Below are 16,187 nucleotides of genomic sequence, written 5' to 3'. Positions count from 1 at the left end.
CGTATCATCCACCATCGGTAAATTTTATCTCGAGATAATATCTCGATTGTGTCCTCTTACTTACCCAGCCTGAGTAAAGAAAAATTACCAACAGCATCCGTCTATCTCTTCAACAACCGAGGCACCTCTATCTCGTATTCGATGGATTTCTTGCTCTTGAAAATATAGCTTATGCGAAATCGATTAATCCGCAGCTTAATTTTAACGACCTTCCTTCTCTTGCTGCGCCACAATCTCGATATCGACACTGCGCAACTCTTGGCGAACCTCGAGCTGACAAGGAAGAAAACTACGTTTGCTTATTTTACATCGTATATTTTTAGTCTTAGATAGGAGAGAAGAATACAACAAAATCATGTATAGACGTGGTTACACTATTTGCTTTTACAATATTTTTCCTAGTCTCTGAAATCCGATCCTACTAAGAAGAAGAAAGCCACTCCGTTATACGGCCTTGTTTGATAATTGGATAAATAAATACTCTTGTTTTATTAGGTACTTAAATTTATAACATAGCATAAATTATCGGAAATATTTACAATGCGAGATCAAAATCATAATGTTTTGCAAAGTATCCTATACTCCTTACCTCGAGCTTTAACGTGGATAATGGACGTGTCTCAGTCGTATACAACTGTTTTAAGAAAAATAAACTACGGACGAATAAATTACTAGAAGGTTTATGCATGAATATAGTATTTAATATACAAAGATGACAATAGCGAGAAACAGCGTGAAGCAGAGAAACGAGAGGAAAATAATCATTGTCAAATATACATGGTATATGACATGACGCACAGGCTGTCTCTCAATATATACTTGGCTCAGACTAAGAGCTACGTCCTTTTTCTTTATTTCTATAATCGCACTTAAATGCCACTTTAAAGAGTTCCTTTAAACGTAAAATACAATGTACAAGTGTTCTATCTATATACACGAACTCCTATCCACTATAATATACATTGATTCTCGTAGCTTAAGATATTTTCATGTTTCGTAAATATTCAATCTTTTTTACATTTTCCTCCTTTCGCATATTTATCGACCAATCGTCACAATTCGTTTGGGACTATTTAACGTCGAATCGTCATCCTTCCAAGCATCGATGTGCTACAGAAATTACTCTACGAGACGTTCACCCCTAATACACGAGTTTTCTCAGCGATATATCAGTGCTAGTATAATAAACTTGAATAAATAAGTACATTAAAATTGATATAAATATATATATATATATATATATATTTATATATATGTATATATTCAAATACTCCTTGTCTTTTTATTTCATTTATATAATTAATTATATATATATATTTATTATAGACATACATACACATATATGCATATATGGCAGAGGTAAATCCATTTGTAAAATAATTCTTTGGACGTAAGCTAAGCCTTCTCTGGACATATGTTAGTACTTAAAAAGTTTATTTCAAATTATCGACGCAGACTATCCTAAAAGTCAGAGAAATAAATTTCACTTGATTTCTCCCAAGAGCCTAGGGGCCTATAGTACCTTTGAGATTAATGATTTCATCGAGCACTTTTTAAATTATTCGGGTAAAACAAGCGGAAACCTTGGAGATTCTGATTACTGGGCGTTTCTCACGAATTCCTAAAGGGTCTGCGAATCAAACGAGAATTTTGCAAACTTAAAAATTGCCCGATGGAGGTTAAAATTTCAAAGGAACTATATTTCCTTGCAGGCTCCGAGGAATTACCAGTAAAATATATTCTGCTACTCTCGTAGGATACTCGGTGTGTATATTATGATTGAGAAAATGCAAACTTTAAATATTAGGTGGTGCTGAAAAATCACTTTGTACAAGAGAGCTTTTTATTTCATCTCGGACATTGCAAAACCGCGCGTGAATATATTCGAGGAGTCGTATAGTCGACCTAGGATGTACGAAATAAGATTTTATATATATACGCATATGTATTAAAAGGAAACCGCTCTAATGAATCTTAAACTCAATGTGAAAAATAGTCTAATAGTACGGTGTATACAGTGTGTCGGATCTACGAGTGTGCCAATCCAACGAATTTAGGTACGCAAGAGAGCTTTAAAAAAGTTGTCCCTTGTAAAATTTTTAGATCCAACTTTAAGAGAGATCGAGCAATAAAACTGGCCAATAGTGCAGAGTCACCGGATTCGTTATTCGATCGAGGGAATACCTCGAATCTTTGACAAATAGTTTAGAACAAGGGCTAGACCCACTAATTTTCTATAAAAAGATTTCTCATCCTTACAATCTTCCACCTAAACATATGCATTTATCGGTCTAGCATACTCAGATCGGACACGCTGTATATATATTTATACAAGTAACGCCAATTTATCACTCTTTTCGTTTTTACGCACATGAATTTTCGTTGAAATATCTTTTTAATTTACAAAAAATGCATTTTTTTGGTTTTTCTTGCTTTTATTATTTTTACCATTTTTTTTTATAGCAATGGAATGAGAATCTGTACGCTTTTAGCAATATAACGACAATGTACACGGAAGTCACTCGAAATATATATATGTATATATATATATATAAGGAAATGACTAAAATGATATATAGAAAATGTATTTTCGTCAGGAGAGCATATTTCGTCCTTGATATCGAGCATAACTCGTACAATTTAATACTCGATGAGAGAGGTTCGATAAAGGAATTAATTTTCGAATCATCGCAGTTGTACCGAAGAGATAAAAGGTTCGGGACAGACCCGTAAACAGTGTAGCAGAGAAACAGTGGTATTACACTCGAAGGCACGATCGTGAATGTGAGAGATTGAACGGGCCAATAGGGAAATTTGCAGAAATATTGGGCCCCGCGCGATAAACCATATACGATCATGAACTAGAAGTACAAGAAAACGTAGCAAGGCGCGATAAGATTTACTCGTGACTCTCCTTGACGCCCAACAATTTAGCAGCGTCGTCTGGCGATGCCTGCAACACTTTATCAATAATACTCTTGTCCCTAATACCTAAAAGATTGGAGATTAAGTCGTTATCGGCAGTCTCGGCGGTTTCCGTATTAACGTTGTTGTGTTGCATGCTCGCAGCAAGATTACCTGTAAGGCTAGTCAAATTATCGTAAGGATTGAATCTTAGCAAGCCTGCGGGGGCTGCGTCGGCGGTAGCGACTGGTGCAACGGTGGGTAAAGAAATTCGCTCCTGCATTCTACCATTGGAGGCGTTGGCGGTAGCTAGAATAGAAGAGGGTGCTTGATGATGTTGGCTCCTGGGCGTGATCGTTGCTGGCTGAGTCGGCGAGTTCTCTTCATCCCCGCTGGTACCGACGTACATCGTCGAGTCGATCGACTCGTGCTTCTTCCTGTGACGAAGCATGCTGTGCTTCAGGGTGAACCTTCTGCAGCAAATATCGCAGGAGAACGGCCTCTCGCCGGTGTGCGTTCTCATGTGACGCCGGAGATCCTCGGCCGACCAGAATCTTCTCATGCAAAATGCGCAGACCACCTGAAAAATGCGTTGATGGGTTCGGGTTAGGTTGGGTTAAATTCTTGTAGAGCAAACAGAATTCGCAATGAAGATACGATGCGGAAGAATATAGAATGCGTTTGTATACCGTACCTTTCTGTTGCTGTAGTCGGGGAAACGTCCACGCTTCTCGTCCGCGTCGCTGAGATGCTGATTGGATGAAGGTGACTGTCGATGATCGGACGGGGCGTCGATGTCCATGTCGAGGGCGCCTTTCGCCACAAGCATCTCGTAGGACTTTTCGTGATTCTCCTTGATGTGCTCGAGGCAGTCCTGCCTCTCGGGGAAACCGCTGTCGCACAGATGACACTTGAAGGGCACGTCGTTCGGACTCGGCGAGGACCTCGGTGATGGTCTCTTGCCTCTCGCGATATCTTGTTGCTGTTGATGGTTGCTCGTCCCTGTGTTACCTGCCGCTGCTACGTTCTTCGTTGGAACTTGAGCCTGAGTTTGAGCCAGCAGCACCAGTTGATGATTGTTCTCCATGTTGTTACATTCGGACACACCGGACGATTGACTCTCGCAGTCGCTCTGCTTCGGGGACTCTGGTGCACTGCCAGCCGACGACTCTGGCCTCCTCGAGGACTTTTTCTTGTTGTTAGCCTTCTTCAGGTGTTTCGCCGTGCGATGCTTCTTCAGGTTACCCAAGGTCGAGAAGGTGGAGCTGGGACACTGGTTGCACTTGTACGGTCGTTCCGGCACGTTTCTTATGGAAAAGGCGTTGTTGCTGCGAACCAGACGCTGACCTTGAGCCCCTTGAGGGCCTTGACCCTCCGGCGAAGCGGAGTCCCTTATCTGTCTGGCTTTCACGGGGTTGGTCTTGTGCTTCCTGAGGAGATGACGATCGCAGTTGGATTTGGTGGTGAACAGAAGGTTGCAGTACATGCAACGGAATGGTTTTTGCCCGGTGTGCGTCAGTATGTGTCGTCTGAGCGAGGACGTCCACGGGAACGGTCTCTCGCAGTACGGGCAGATCACGCGATTCGGCGCCAGAGAGTAGGCGGACTTCTTCTTCCGTCTTCGGATCATCTTCTTGGCGGTTTTGCCGGGACCGGAAAAGTTGGTGTCGGATTTCTCGTCGCTTTCGGAATTGTCGCTGGCCGATGCTACCAGACCCTCCTCGTCGCTCAGGTATTGCGGTTGGAATTGCTGGTACTGTTGCGACGCGTTATCCAGCAGCTCGGAGACGCTGGCTAGGTCCACCGTGTTGTCCTCGTTCCTATTCTGCACCGGATCGACGTTCTTCGATCTCTCATCCCCCCTCTCGTCCTTCACCTTCGGTTCCGCCGAAGACTCGCCGCTGTCGTCCCTGAGGAACTTTTCCCCCTCGTCAGCCGTATCTCCGCTGGTCTGGCGGTCACCGACCTCTCGTTTCACCTGAGGAACTGCATCCACCGATGGTGCTTCGGCGGCCTCCAACTGTCCTCTCAGTAGACTCTTGTGTCGATCGTGCAACTTCGGGCCATCATCCATGGTACTCTGGTCCTTGAGCTGGTACAAATTGGAAGGCTCCTCGTCGATGACCAATTCCTCCTCAGAGTCCATCTCTTCGGTCTTGTTGGCCTTCAACTGTTGCGCCAAAATGGCGTACTTCACTTGATCCGAGATGGAGTGTTTCGCTGGTTCCTGATTGTGTTCGACCTTGGGTAATATATTAGCAGCCATGTTTTGTCCGAGATTGTGAATAGCCGAGTGATTGGCCGGTGGCCTTCCTCTGGTCGAGTGACCACCGCGTGGCCTCTGGCTCCAGTGCTGAGGATGCTGCTGCTTGATGTGCCTCTCCATGTTGCTGCGCAAGGTGAATCTAGCTGAGCAATGTTCGCAGGTGAAAGGTCGCTCGGTTCTGTATCTCCGTTGCTTCTGTTTGGGCATTAGGACTCCGTTCTTGATCACCATCTTGACGGAATTGGACGGAGGCGCGTTGCTGTTGACCGTAGTCTTGTCACGCGTTACACCCACCTTCCCGCTGTTCAACTTGGCCGTAGCCATCATTTGGGAGTAAGTCTGATGATCGTTCACCGCTTGAGACGCTGCTATATCTCTGTTCGCAGCGAAAGCGTAGCCAGCCGTGGAGGACAAGGTTGGCTCGACCAAGGATCCACCGCTGGATAGCTGAAGACCTCTCACCAGCTCCTTCTCGATTCTGTTCTTCATGGAAAAGTCCTGGGCGAAGACGTGAGGATTGAACAGGTATGGGGGTAGGATCCCACTGGCCACTCCGCTGGGGAACGTTCCCAAATTGCGATAGAGCAAGTGTGCATTGGCGTAAAGACTCTCCAAGGACGTGGCTGCTTGTGTATTGTTCTGGCCGGCCTTGAGCAAGGCTTGCGTCAGCAGCAATTGATTGGTTGCGTTGTACAGCTCGTTCTGAATATTGGCGCAGTTATTCTGCTGCTGTTGCTGCTTAACAGCGTTCTTATCAGCGATCTCTCTGCCGGCGGCATCCCTCGATTTCTTGCTGAGATCCAACACGTCCATGGAAAGATCGAGCGGTGCCTCCTCGGTCGAGTAGGAGTGGGAGGAGGAGGAGGAGGCGTTCAACGGTTTCTTCAGGTTCATGGGACTAGCTTGTGTTCTTTGGTGTGCGTCTGCTTTGGTATCGTTGACTAGAGACGAACTTTCTTCCTCTTCACCCTCCCCTGCATCCTCCTCCCCAACATCCTCTTCTTCGGCATTCTCCTCCTCCTCCTCCTCTTCACCCTCCTCTTCAGCGTCTTCTCCGGACGACCTCGAGCGGTAATCGTCGTCCTCCAGCCTGGAGTAGTCGCTCCTCGCGTTCGACTCGTGAGACTTGTTGGATTCGTCCGTGTGCTTCTGCAGGGAGTCGAGGGACCTGCTGGTGGTCGCTCGGTACAGGACTTCGGCGGCTGGTAAGTTCAAGGACAAGATCGAGGAGGAGGCCGAGGAATTGTGCAGCAGATGGTTCTCGTCGCTGAATCTTCCGGCGACTTCTCCTTTAGCGTCGAGGGAGGACAGGGAAGCAGCGTAGTGGTGCATCGGTTGAGAGAGTTCATCTCGCTCGCTCGAGTACATCAGGGACTTTCTCGAGGACTCGTCGAGCTTCATCAGTCTGGGGGAGGTTTCTATATCGAGATTGGTCGAGTCTCTTCCAGGATGGTACAACATGGCGCTCTTCACCTCCTCCCGCTCGATCTTCCCGTGTCGATTCCTCACGTGACGCTCGCAATTGGCTTTGGTTGTGAATGAAAAGTTGCACATCATGCATTCGTAGGGACGATCGCCGTTGTGGTTCCTCAGGTGTTTCAGGACCGTGGCCTTGTCGAGGCTGGAGAAGGGGCACATGTTGCACGGATAAGGAGTGCCCGGTGGCACGTTCATGTGAGCCTTCCCGTTGTGGCCCTTGAGGGCTCGTAGGTTCGGAAAGACCATGCCGCACAATCGACAGGGAAATTCCCCCTTTTGCTTCATCCTGCGGAACTCGAACATGAACGCGTCCTGCGGTTCCTCTTCTTGCGAGATCGCTGCGTTGGAGGAACCGGAAGTCGCGGGACCTTGGCCAAAATTACCACCGTTCGCCAAGTTAGCCTTTAGATTATCCGGTGTGCTGGCGTCCGATCGCGGAAAACTCTGGAGGATCGGACCGGAAGTGACGGAGAGGATGCTCGGTATATCCGCGAGGTCCCTCCCCGTCTCTCTGGGGGACGCCTCTAGTACGATAGATTTGTTTCGGAGATTCAATCCGGCGAAAAAGACGTCGTCCTCCGATCTGTCTTCAGCAACGTCCATCTGCTTCGCCCTGGTCGCGTTGGCGATCGTCGCGGTGGTCGAAGACTCGTTTCCGCATTCAGTCTCGTGGAGGTCCAGTGCGACGCTACAGGGGAAGCCCCTCTGACACTTGGAGCATTGGAACTTTGCCACGTCCCCGGCTAGAGGACGATGAATGGATTGCTCGCAGACTGCTTTAGCGATCGCTGGGAACTTGTCAGAAGAGAAATCTATGAAAGTTAGGTCGTTAAAACCTAGAACGGAGCTTCGTAGGCCTCTTACCGAGCTTTCCGTCGAGGAATTATCCTGCGGCCCGGGTGCCGCTGACGGTCCCACCCTCACCCCATAATGGAGCATGCGTATGTGCAGATTGAGGGCCCGGAGGTTTTTAAAGGGCAAAGCGCAATAGTCGCACTTCACCGGTACCGCCGCTTCCTGGTGATGATGGCTCTCGAGGTGCGAGGCCAGTAGGGTTCTCGTGGGGAAATCCTCCTTGCCGCAAATCGGGCACTTGTGAAGGAGCGCGGCACGGTCCTCGTAGGGACCGGAAGTCTCGTTGGTGGAATCCGAGCGAGAGTCTCCGCCGCTCATGAGGATCCTCCGCTTCCGGGAGACTTCCTTCTCGCGATCCGTGCGTTTCCGCTTGCAGCTGCCGCGGTTCTTGATAGGCGAGTCTCTCTCGTTGCTCTTGCCTATCTCGTTGTTGTTGTACTCCTCCATGTGTTGTCCGCTCGGCGGCTTCTCCGAGTCGCTGCTGTTCTCCGAATCCGTGCAGCTGTTGGAGGAGAGAAGGCCGCCGGTGGTGGTGTTGTGAGCGGTTCGCTGGTGCCTATTCATGTTGCCGTTGGTCGTGAAGGCCATTTCGCAGTATTTGCACTTGAAGGGTCGTTCCCCGGAGTGCACCAGGACGTGCCTGTCCAAGGAGCTGGCCGAGCTCAGGGCCTTCTGACACACTCCGCAAATGTAATCGTCCTCCCCGCTACAATCCGTACTCCTCGGTGAATTGTGAGCTCGCAAATGGTGCGTCAACTCGCGAACGCTCGGCAGTTTAGCCGCGCAGAGAGGACACGTGTGGGACTCCTCCGACAGATCCGCCGCCGCCGCAGCCTCCTGTGCAACAATCGACGACTTCATTATCACCAGTGATCGATCTCTTCTGGAGATCGCGCAGCAAATTTTTATGTTTCTCAATGTCACCGGCGATTCTTTCCCTCTTGTATTTTTTCTTCTCGCTTTTATCGCGATATTTCTCCTTCTTCCGTTCAAAATCTTCCCAATATATATATATATATATATAGAATTAATTATTTGATTGACAGACTTACAGCGATCGATTGCGAAGACACATGGACCTGAGGCTGCTCCTTGTCGTCCTCGATCGTTTCACTTTTAACGGCCACTGAAATCAAAGCGGAAAGCAATAATATCAGTAAATATATATAGTAATAAAGAAGCAAAGGTTGTATTTGATATTTCGATCGTGCATCTCGGGAGAATTTGTTTCTCTTATCGCGCCAGAAATGTTTCCGAGCGTTGAACCTGCCGAGGAGAAGAGCTATACTCTCTCCCTCTCTCACCGTGTTTCTTCGCTCCTATGCCGGATTTACTTACTAACTCCGCTTGCTTCGTCAGCCAACAGACTTTGGTTTGAGCAGCTGGACCCTCCTACCGTTACCAATTCGTCTTCTGATATCGCGTGGCTCTTTACCGGCCTTTTCGGGCCATCTACCAACGTCGCAATTATCTTATTCTGCTTCGTCTAATCTCTTTCTCTCTCTCTCTCTCTCGTATCGATCAAGGCCAAATACTATTTGCCTCCGGAATACAACGCTTCTGAATTCACAGACGCGAACACACGTACACTACACACAAACGACAGTTTTCTCATAGCAATAATCAATCAATTCCCTGGTAACTGTACGATGCTCGATCGTCAACGAATCTCAACATTTTTTCGTAAACAAAACATAACCTCACTGTCGAATCGTGCCAGTGCTCCTCGCGAACTACCAAACACTTGGAAGCTCTCTCAATTTTGATAAATCCACCAACGATCGATCGGATTCTCCTTCGCAAACAAACATTCGCGTGATCACGAAAATTCACAAATTTGCACGGAGGCTGCCGAGCGATGCTGCTTGAATATGCGCGTTTAATAATATCGTCATTGGGTTGAGAGTGAGAGAGAGAGAGAGAGAAAGAGAGAGAGGGGAGGGGGGAGCGAGAGAAGAAACAGAGGATTGGGAGAAAAAGAGCGAGCGCGCACAGCAGGCAGGACACGAGGCGACCCGACGCGACGCGACGCGACGAGACGAGACGAGAGACGCGAAGCGCGACACGAGCCTTTTCTCTCCGGAAGCTGATATACTCTGGAACCGCAGATGGAGCAAAAGTTTGCCGGGACAATAACATTTATCAATGACCTCGTGGCATGTCCTAACCACAATCGTCGCGCTACTCTTATTCACTCTTATTTACAACGTGTAACAGCCGCGACCTTGGCATCCTGATTTTTCCACGAAATTCATATCTATAAACCGATTTCGCTCTTATCTCGCGCGCCCAAAGCAACAGAAATGTTTATTTCCGTTGGTTCTTTGCCATCTCTCCTCACTACCGGTCCAATGACCAAAGAATTACACTTTTTCATCCTGTCGAGTTTGCCTCTACTTTCACTCGCAGTTTTTATCTCGATCTTCCATCCTTCTGCTCAAGACGTGCAAGATTACATTTTACGAATTATGCGATTTTACCTCAGAACCGAATATGGCTCAAGACTAACGTTAATAACTAAACTGAAGATTGGATGAATCTCAAGAAGAAATCATTCCACTCTACTCTTAGAATACAATATATAAAAATGATTCTGCGAGGAGCTTACCTCTCAAATCACTCCCATATTTAATTTGTATCATTTGTGCGACGATCGTTCAATTACAGATAAACGTATACTGATTAAAACAGCCGAGTCATGGATAATCAAGTTCTTTTATGAATTACGAAGGGATTAAGGAAATCCGTCTACGTGATCGCTGCTTATCTCGATTGAATTAATAATGCAAGATTCTCAAGACTAATATAAAGCAGTAACGTTATATTGGTCATCTGGAGAAATGCTTAATTGTGCGGTCGTGGTACATTTGAAGGAATTTCTGTTCTGTGTTTATTAGAGAGAGAGGGGGGGGGGGGGGGGAGGGGGGATCGAGTTGCTGTGGTTACGCAGCGATTGTAAGTGATTGTGAGTAATGACGCGAGAAGATAGCGACGGCGCGGCAGCAACATATGAAAATTTCAGTGGAGAGGAACCTGTTTGGCGACGCACGTCCACAACACGACCGCCTCTCGCGTGTCTTATGCTTCTGCAGGATACACCTTACCAACAACCGTAGGTATATAGAATACTCTTATTCGATTACAAAACTCGTGAGCTAATTACCAATCGTCGTACTTCGTAAACCTCGAAACGTTCATTTTCATCGACTACGACAATTTAATTAGTTTAATTTTTAATTATAATTATCATTCTTGAATATATAATCTCGATCGCTGCGTTTGATAGTTGAATTAAGCTAAATTGATAATTTTCCTGTGGTCGATAATGTTGTAACGGAACAAGATGAAATCTATATGCCTTCGTTATAGAGATACACCTTGTATATATATACTATTGTACACTATGTATATATGTAGTATATGCATACCTGTGCCGCTACTGCTGACAGGTGGCTTTATTCACGCGCGTAAATCAAGCGTGTGTGCTACCCCCCCCCCCCCCTACTCGCGTATAGGATAAGAACGAGTTTTACCTCGACGATTCACTCGACTCGAAACACGCGACACGCGACACTCTCTCTCTCTCTCTCTTCGATCGATGGATTCTTGCCCTTCGAAGGAATTTCTCGAGAGAAGAATTGTCGCAAATGGACAATTAATCGCATCGGAGAACATGGCGCTCGCGCGCGTTACCCAAGAGAATAGAGAAATCGGTTTTCGTGGTTCACGGAACGGCCTAACGATTGGTCTCCCGCGGCAGCGCGACGGACGACGTCCCTGATCGTTAGAAATGGAAAGCAGCACGCCGGATTTCCAATTGTCGCGCATTATACCGCCAGAATCCACGCTAGATTTCTCCCCATCCACAAGCACACACAGACATACACACGGGTCTATTTTCACCGTAGTCTGGCTTCTCCGAACGAGGAGGAGGATAAACGCTGAAGGTTCGATAATCAGCGGAGTCGCCGGTCGTACGGTGGATTGTGCAAACGAATTTGGCATTCGAAGCACGCAAAGCCTTGCACCATTTGCAGAAATCCTCGGCTGTGAAAGAGAAACGCGTTAGAATGGTGGTGCATTGGAATCGATCCGGGACTCTCGCCTTAAATTTTCATCCGGAATATTTTACGAATGGTTCCTTCGGAGGATCCGCGCGTTCTTGGGTTCGGAGGGTGTTGTAGGTGGTCAGAGTGCCACGCCTATGCATCCGCAATGCACCCTGGTGGACCTCGTCGCGCGAGGGCCTTGAAGAAAGGGAGCAGTGTCAGCCTACCGAGGGCGTACATGCGCGTTTCCTCCTTCTGTACTTTCTCTCTCTCTCCCGTCTCCCTCTCCCAGTCGATCAGTTTCCGCGAATCGCATAGGATGCTGCGCTGTAGCGAAAGGAGGAGAAGCAGCAGGGGGCGTCGCTGAATCCCATTGGTCGGCCTCTCTCATCTCCCCAACTTTTTATCTCCTTTTCAGCCCTCCCCCGCTACGCCGCGCGCCGCCACTCTCTTCCCCCCCACCCTAAATAAACTCTAGCTATCTCTCTTTACTCCATTTCCCCCGCGAGCCTTCCCCCACTCCGCATCCTACCACCAGACGCTCTCTCCCTCTTCAAGATCCTTCCTTCCATACCGCAGGGCGACATCTGCTCGAAGCACCTAAATTTTTCTCTCCGATACTCTCTAATCTCATCGAGTTTTAATTTTAACGCAGGATTTGTCTCGCGCGATTATACTGAGAAGTGTATTTGATTGGAGAACGAGTTTGAAGCTGAAGAGAGCGTCGTATAGAGTCGAAGGGACATTTATGTATAGCTGGATGGACTCGTAACGCGATTTTACCGAACGATACAGCACCGTTACGCCCTGTAATGGGATAGAATCGGAGAGAGAGAGAGACAAGGATCGACTAATCTCTCAAGGTGGTTTTTCCGATAGTTTGGTTTGCAGCTTCGGTAAATCCCCCCCCCCCCATCTATTCCCTTTTTCCTTCTATTCCCCTCACTGACGGATACACCCACGCGCGCAGATGATATAGGGAGAGAGGAGGCAAAAGATGGCGGTTCACCAGTGTGTTTCGAGAGTCGTAGCCCTGACAACCTTGGACGTTACCCACCCGTGACACCCAGCCAGCCAGCCAGCCACCCCCTTGCATCGACCTATGGCTGCCCGACTATGCCCCGTTTACTGCCATTCTTTTCTTCTCCATCCTCTCTCTCTCTCTCTCTTTCTCTCTCTCTCTCTTTTATTAGCGCAATAAGAGCAAGAAAAATCTGAAACCCCACCACCACTTACACACATCCTTAAAGAAAGCTCAGAAACTGGGAAAAAAGTGAAAGATTTCTTCAAATTCAATTTCAAAATGATCGCACGACAAAGTACATTAACCTCTCGTGCATAACAAGGAAAGTCGATAATAAGCTGAGGAAACACGCAGGAGCCAGAATCATTTCTATCGAGAGATGGTGCAAACTACGGGTACCACGAAGAGACCGCTCGGTGGGTTTCCATTTTTATTATAAACACTCAGAGTGACCCAACTCTGATAAAGAAAATAAGACCACCCGGCGAGATCGGTCCAACTGGATGAAATCACTTCACCTTTTTAATCTCTCGCCGTTGTTAAACAATTTTCGCTTTAACGCGCGGTGATAAGTCACGACTAATGATCATCGAGAGAAAGAAAGAGAGAGATGCAAGATATAGAAGCAGAAACTCGATCGTATAGAAAAGCTTTCTGTATACGTGGCCCAACCATGTGTTTCCGCATGTACTTCCAATACTTGTCATTTCTGCTATAGCATTCGTTGCTATGCCTATATTACTAGATTCCCGATGCAAGGCGACACCCCTACACCCTCCATATATATATATATATATATATAGGAAACTACTCTCTAATGTGTACGTCTCTCGAATCCTTTCCTTCCTTCTTTATATTTTATAGACTTTGGTATTTTCCCCAAACATCCTTCTCTCTCTCTCTCTCTCTCTCTCTCTCTCTTACTTTTTTTTTCTCTTTCTGTCTGGTCTATCGGATCATGCAGCACGGCCTATTATTATCAACTTGTTGCGCACAACTTAGATTTTCACATATTATTATTAAAAAAGACTACTCGACGCGCACGACTCTTTATTTCTCTCGTCGCGGCAGATATTCAGGACCAAAAATCACAATGTTTTTGCGTCTCTACCAAAGAAATCTCATTATCTCGATATTTATCGGTTATTAATCCGAGATTTTCTGACGAGACTGGCGCATTACGCGTGCTCCCTCGTACGTTCGTGGAAAGATACATTTCGACGAGGAGAGCGCTCAGGCACGTGTCTCGCGATTATCCACGAAAACGGATCGTTTTCTTCGCTTTCGTCGAATCTCGCGTAACAAAGTTTTATGCGCGACGCGGAAAATCGGTGAAAATGCACAGTAAAGCGCGTGGCTTCTGCTCGGGTTTTTTCGCGTTTGTTATCCGAGCGAAGCGTGGATATAGATAAGGAAGGGAGAGACGCGCAAAAAAGGTCCTTATCGTCGGTTTCGACCTAAGCCAACAACGCTCCTGGCTTCCGTAGCTATATACATACATAGAGAGTTGGTTTTTTATAGCGAGGGGAGGGGGTGGGGAGGAAAAAAATAAAATGAAATCTTTCACAAGAAAACATCCGTTCCCCATTGTCTCGTTTCGTTCTCGAGAGCGCGAGTATCATTTGACATCCCGAAGAGGCTTTACGTAACGTCGTCAGATATTACAAGATCATCCCGCAATAAGGTTTCCAGCTGAATATTAATAATCTCCTTGAAAGTGCCGATTGAAATAAAGGAAAATTTCTCCAAGACAATACCTTTCGATGAAAACTCCATTCCCAATTACTGTCAGCTCCTGATAAGAGGTCCAATGTCAATTCCCATCGTAAGCAATGGGTGGTAATCCCCCGAGAGGAGCGTTGCTGCTTCGACTAGAGACAGATCGCTCTGCCGTTTTATCGTTGATTTAGTAACTTTTTCTTCAGCTTCTACGATAAAACCAGCAGCAAAGTTTGACACATTCCAACGGCAGATAAGAGATTCTTCGAGATTTCGTCGGCACTGATCAAAGTAGGAATCTTGTCACTCTTAAACGAGAACTAGTTTATCGCGCACAATTAGAACTCAACGCGAGAGAAAGATGTTTAATACTATGATGGATCGAGACGTGGAAGATCTCGGAGAGCGTGGTATCCGTCAGCGTCAAGATCTCACTTGGTACTGAGCTGCGGAGGCTCATGGCTCGAGAAGAAAAAGGCCCGTTGCCTGTTCGGGATCGAGCTGCGGAGTGGTGGGGGTAGAGATGGGCCTGGCGAGGGAGTAGGAGGCGGGGGTAGAGGGGATACTCGGTGCGAATGAGACAAGTGATAGGTGGGGGTAGGCCAACGGAGCGAGAGCGAGAGAGAGAGAGAGAGAGAGAGAGAGAGAGAGAGAGAGAGGGTCCCAGGTATCCTCAGGGAGCACAGCACAAGAAGTCGGCTGGCTGCACGTACACACAACAATTGACGAGACGCCTTTAACAATTTCTCTGAGAGTCGCACTGGCGGCGGCGGCGGCGACGGCGGCGGCGGCCCCAGCCAGCCTGCGCCGGTGCCTCATCATCCCTCCTCCTCCCTCTAACCCCTCCACAAACTCTCTCTCTCTCTCTCTCTCTCTCTCTCTCTCGCTCTCTCACTCTGCCCACGCTCTACAACAGCTCACTGACTCACACGCTCCTCCCCTCTTATCCTTCTTCTTCTTCTCTTTCCCCTCACAAACACACACACATATAATGCACAAGAAGACTGTCCTTCCATCCATCTCTCCTCCCTGTACAGTCCGTACACACACACACACACACACACACACACACAGGGCGTACTATACTTGTACACTATTAAAAATACTCTTCTCCTCTCTTTTGCACGTCTCGTCTCGTCGCGTCCCCACCTGCCATCGACGTACCTTATATCACTCGCCACAGACGAGACTATTTGCACAATCATCGCATTTTCCTCCCAGCCAAACTTCCTTTTCAATTTTTCCTCCAATTTTCAATTCAATCTCGAACCGAAGACAGGTGTGCTGATTTGCCTTTTTCGCATCACCCTCTCTCTCTCTCGTGCGCTATCTATATACTCTCCCCACTATATATGCACCCACACATTTGTACCTGCGTGGCAACGCGTACACGCGTTACGCGTTCTCAGAACTCGACCAAATCGACGCGACTCTGTCTCATCGTCTCCTGTACACAATAATCCATTAAAATTGTCTTCTACCCCCCGCCCCCCTTTCCACGCATATTCCCAGCTCGAATCCAAACTCTTGTTCGAATTCGGTCGGAAATCGGAGGTTTTCGTTGCGCTCGAGCTGGAATCTGCGATAGCGCATTATTCGGATCGTGAAAGACTGTTGACAATAGTCGAGTTGATAAGGCGCAAGGCCAGCGTCATTGGACGGATGACCGAGCGTTAAAGTTTCATAGATAATGTATGCTCGAACTTGCGTCAATTTACCAGGACAGCAGGGCACACGGTAACGCTTCGTGAACGCTAGAGTCTCGCGTGTGCCATTTACGATCACGATATATAAACTCCGCTGCTGGAGAAAAGCCGCGCGCGCGGAGTGCTCTCCGAAAATTTGCCCCGTGTCTCCCATTATATTTATAAATTATGCAATAAAGCTCGAG

At 47.3% G+C, this 16,187-nt stretch overlaps 1 protein-coding gene across 3 annotated transcripts; it reads right to left on the bottom strand.

Moving 5' to 3' along the window:
* Positions 1–679: 679 nt before the first annotated feature.
* Positions 680–14,989, bottom strand: peb (pebbled). 3 transcript variants are annotated; one of them, XM_066732297.1, is made up of 5 exons: positions 14,335–14,989; positions 8,557–8,630; positions 7,514–8,341; positions 3,599–7,444; positions 680–3,484 (listed from the first exon to the last, which is right to left on the bottom strand). In XM_066732297.1, exons 1-5 carry the CDS (start codon positions 14,351–14,353, stop codon positions 2,900–2,902), a joined length of 5,352 nt encoding a protein of 1,783 aa, XP_066588394.1. In that variant the 5' UTR covers positions 14,354–14,989; the 3' UTR covers positions 680–2,899. The 3 variants fall into 3 exon arrangements, with proteins under 3 accessions (XP_066588394.1, XP_066588392.1, XP_066588393.1); XM_066732295.1 differs by having other exon boundaries at positions 3,599–8,341; XM_066732296.1 differs by lacking the exon at positions 14,335–14,989 and adding an exon at positions 8,843–9,339 and having other exon boundaries at positions 3,599–8,341.
* Between the last annotated feature and the right edge of the window lie 1,198 nt (positions 14,990–16,187).

The sequence above is a fragment of the Prorops nasuta genome, unplaced genomic scaffold (genome assembly GCF_024137725.1).
Source record: "Prorops nasuta isolate Cenicafe-Biocafe unplaced genomic scaffold, Cenicafe_Pnas_1.2 PNAS00010, whole genome shotgun sequence".
NCBI lineage: Eukaryota > Metazoa > Arthropoda > Insecta > Hymenoptera > Bethylidae > Prorops > Prorops nasuta.
This window is presented reverse-complemented; position numbering and strand designations above follow the sequence as displayed.

Excerpts from the sequence above, each read along its gene's own strand:
- peb (XM_066732295.1), bottom strand. Across the intron at positions 8,342-8,556 it reads TGTCTTCGCAATCGATCGCT|GAGGCTGCGGCGGCGGCGGA; the intron begins GTAAGTCTGTCA and ends ATTGTTGCACAG. Across the intron at positions 3,485-3,598 it reads CCGACTACAGCAACAGAAAG|GTGGTCTGCGCATTTTGCAT; the intron begins GTACGGTATACA and ends CGCATTTTTCAG.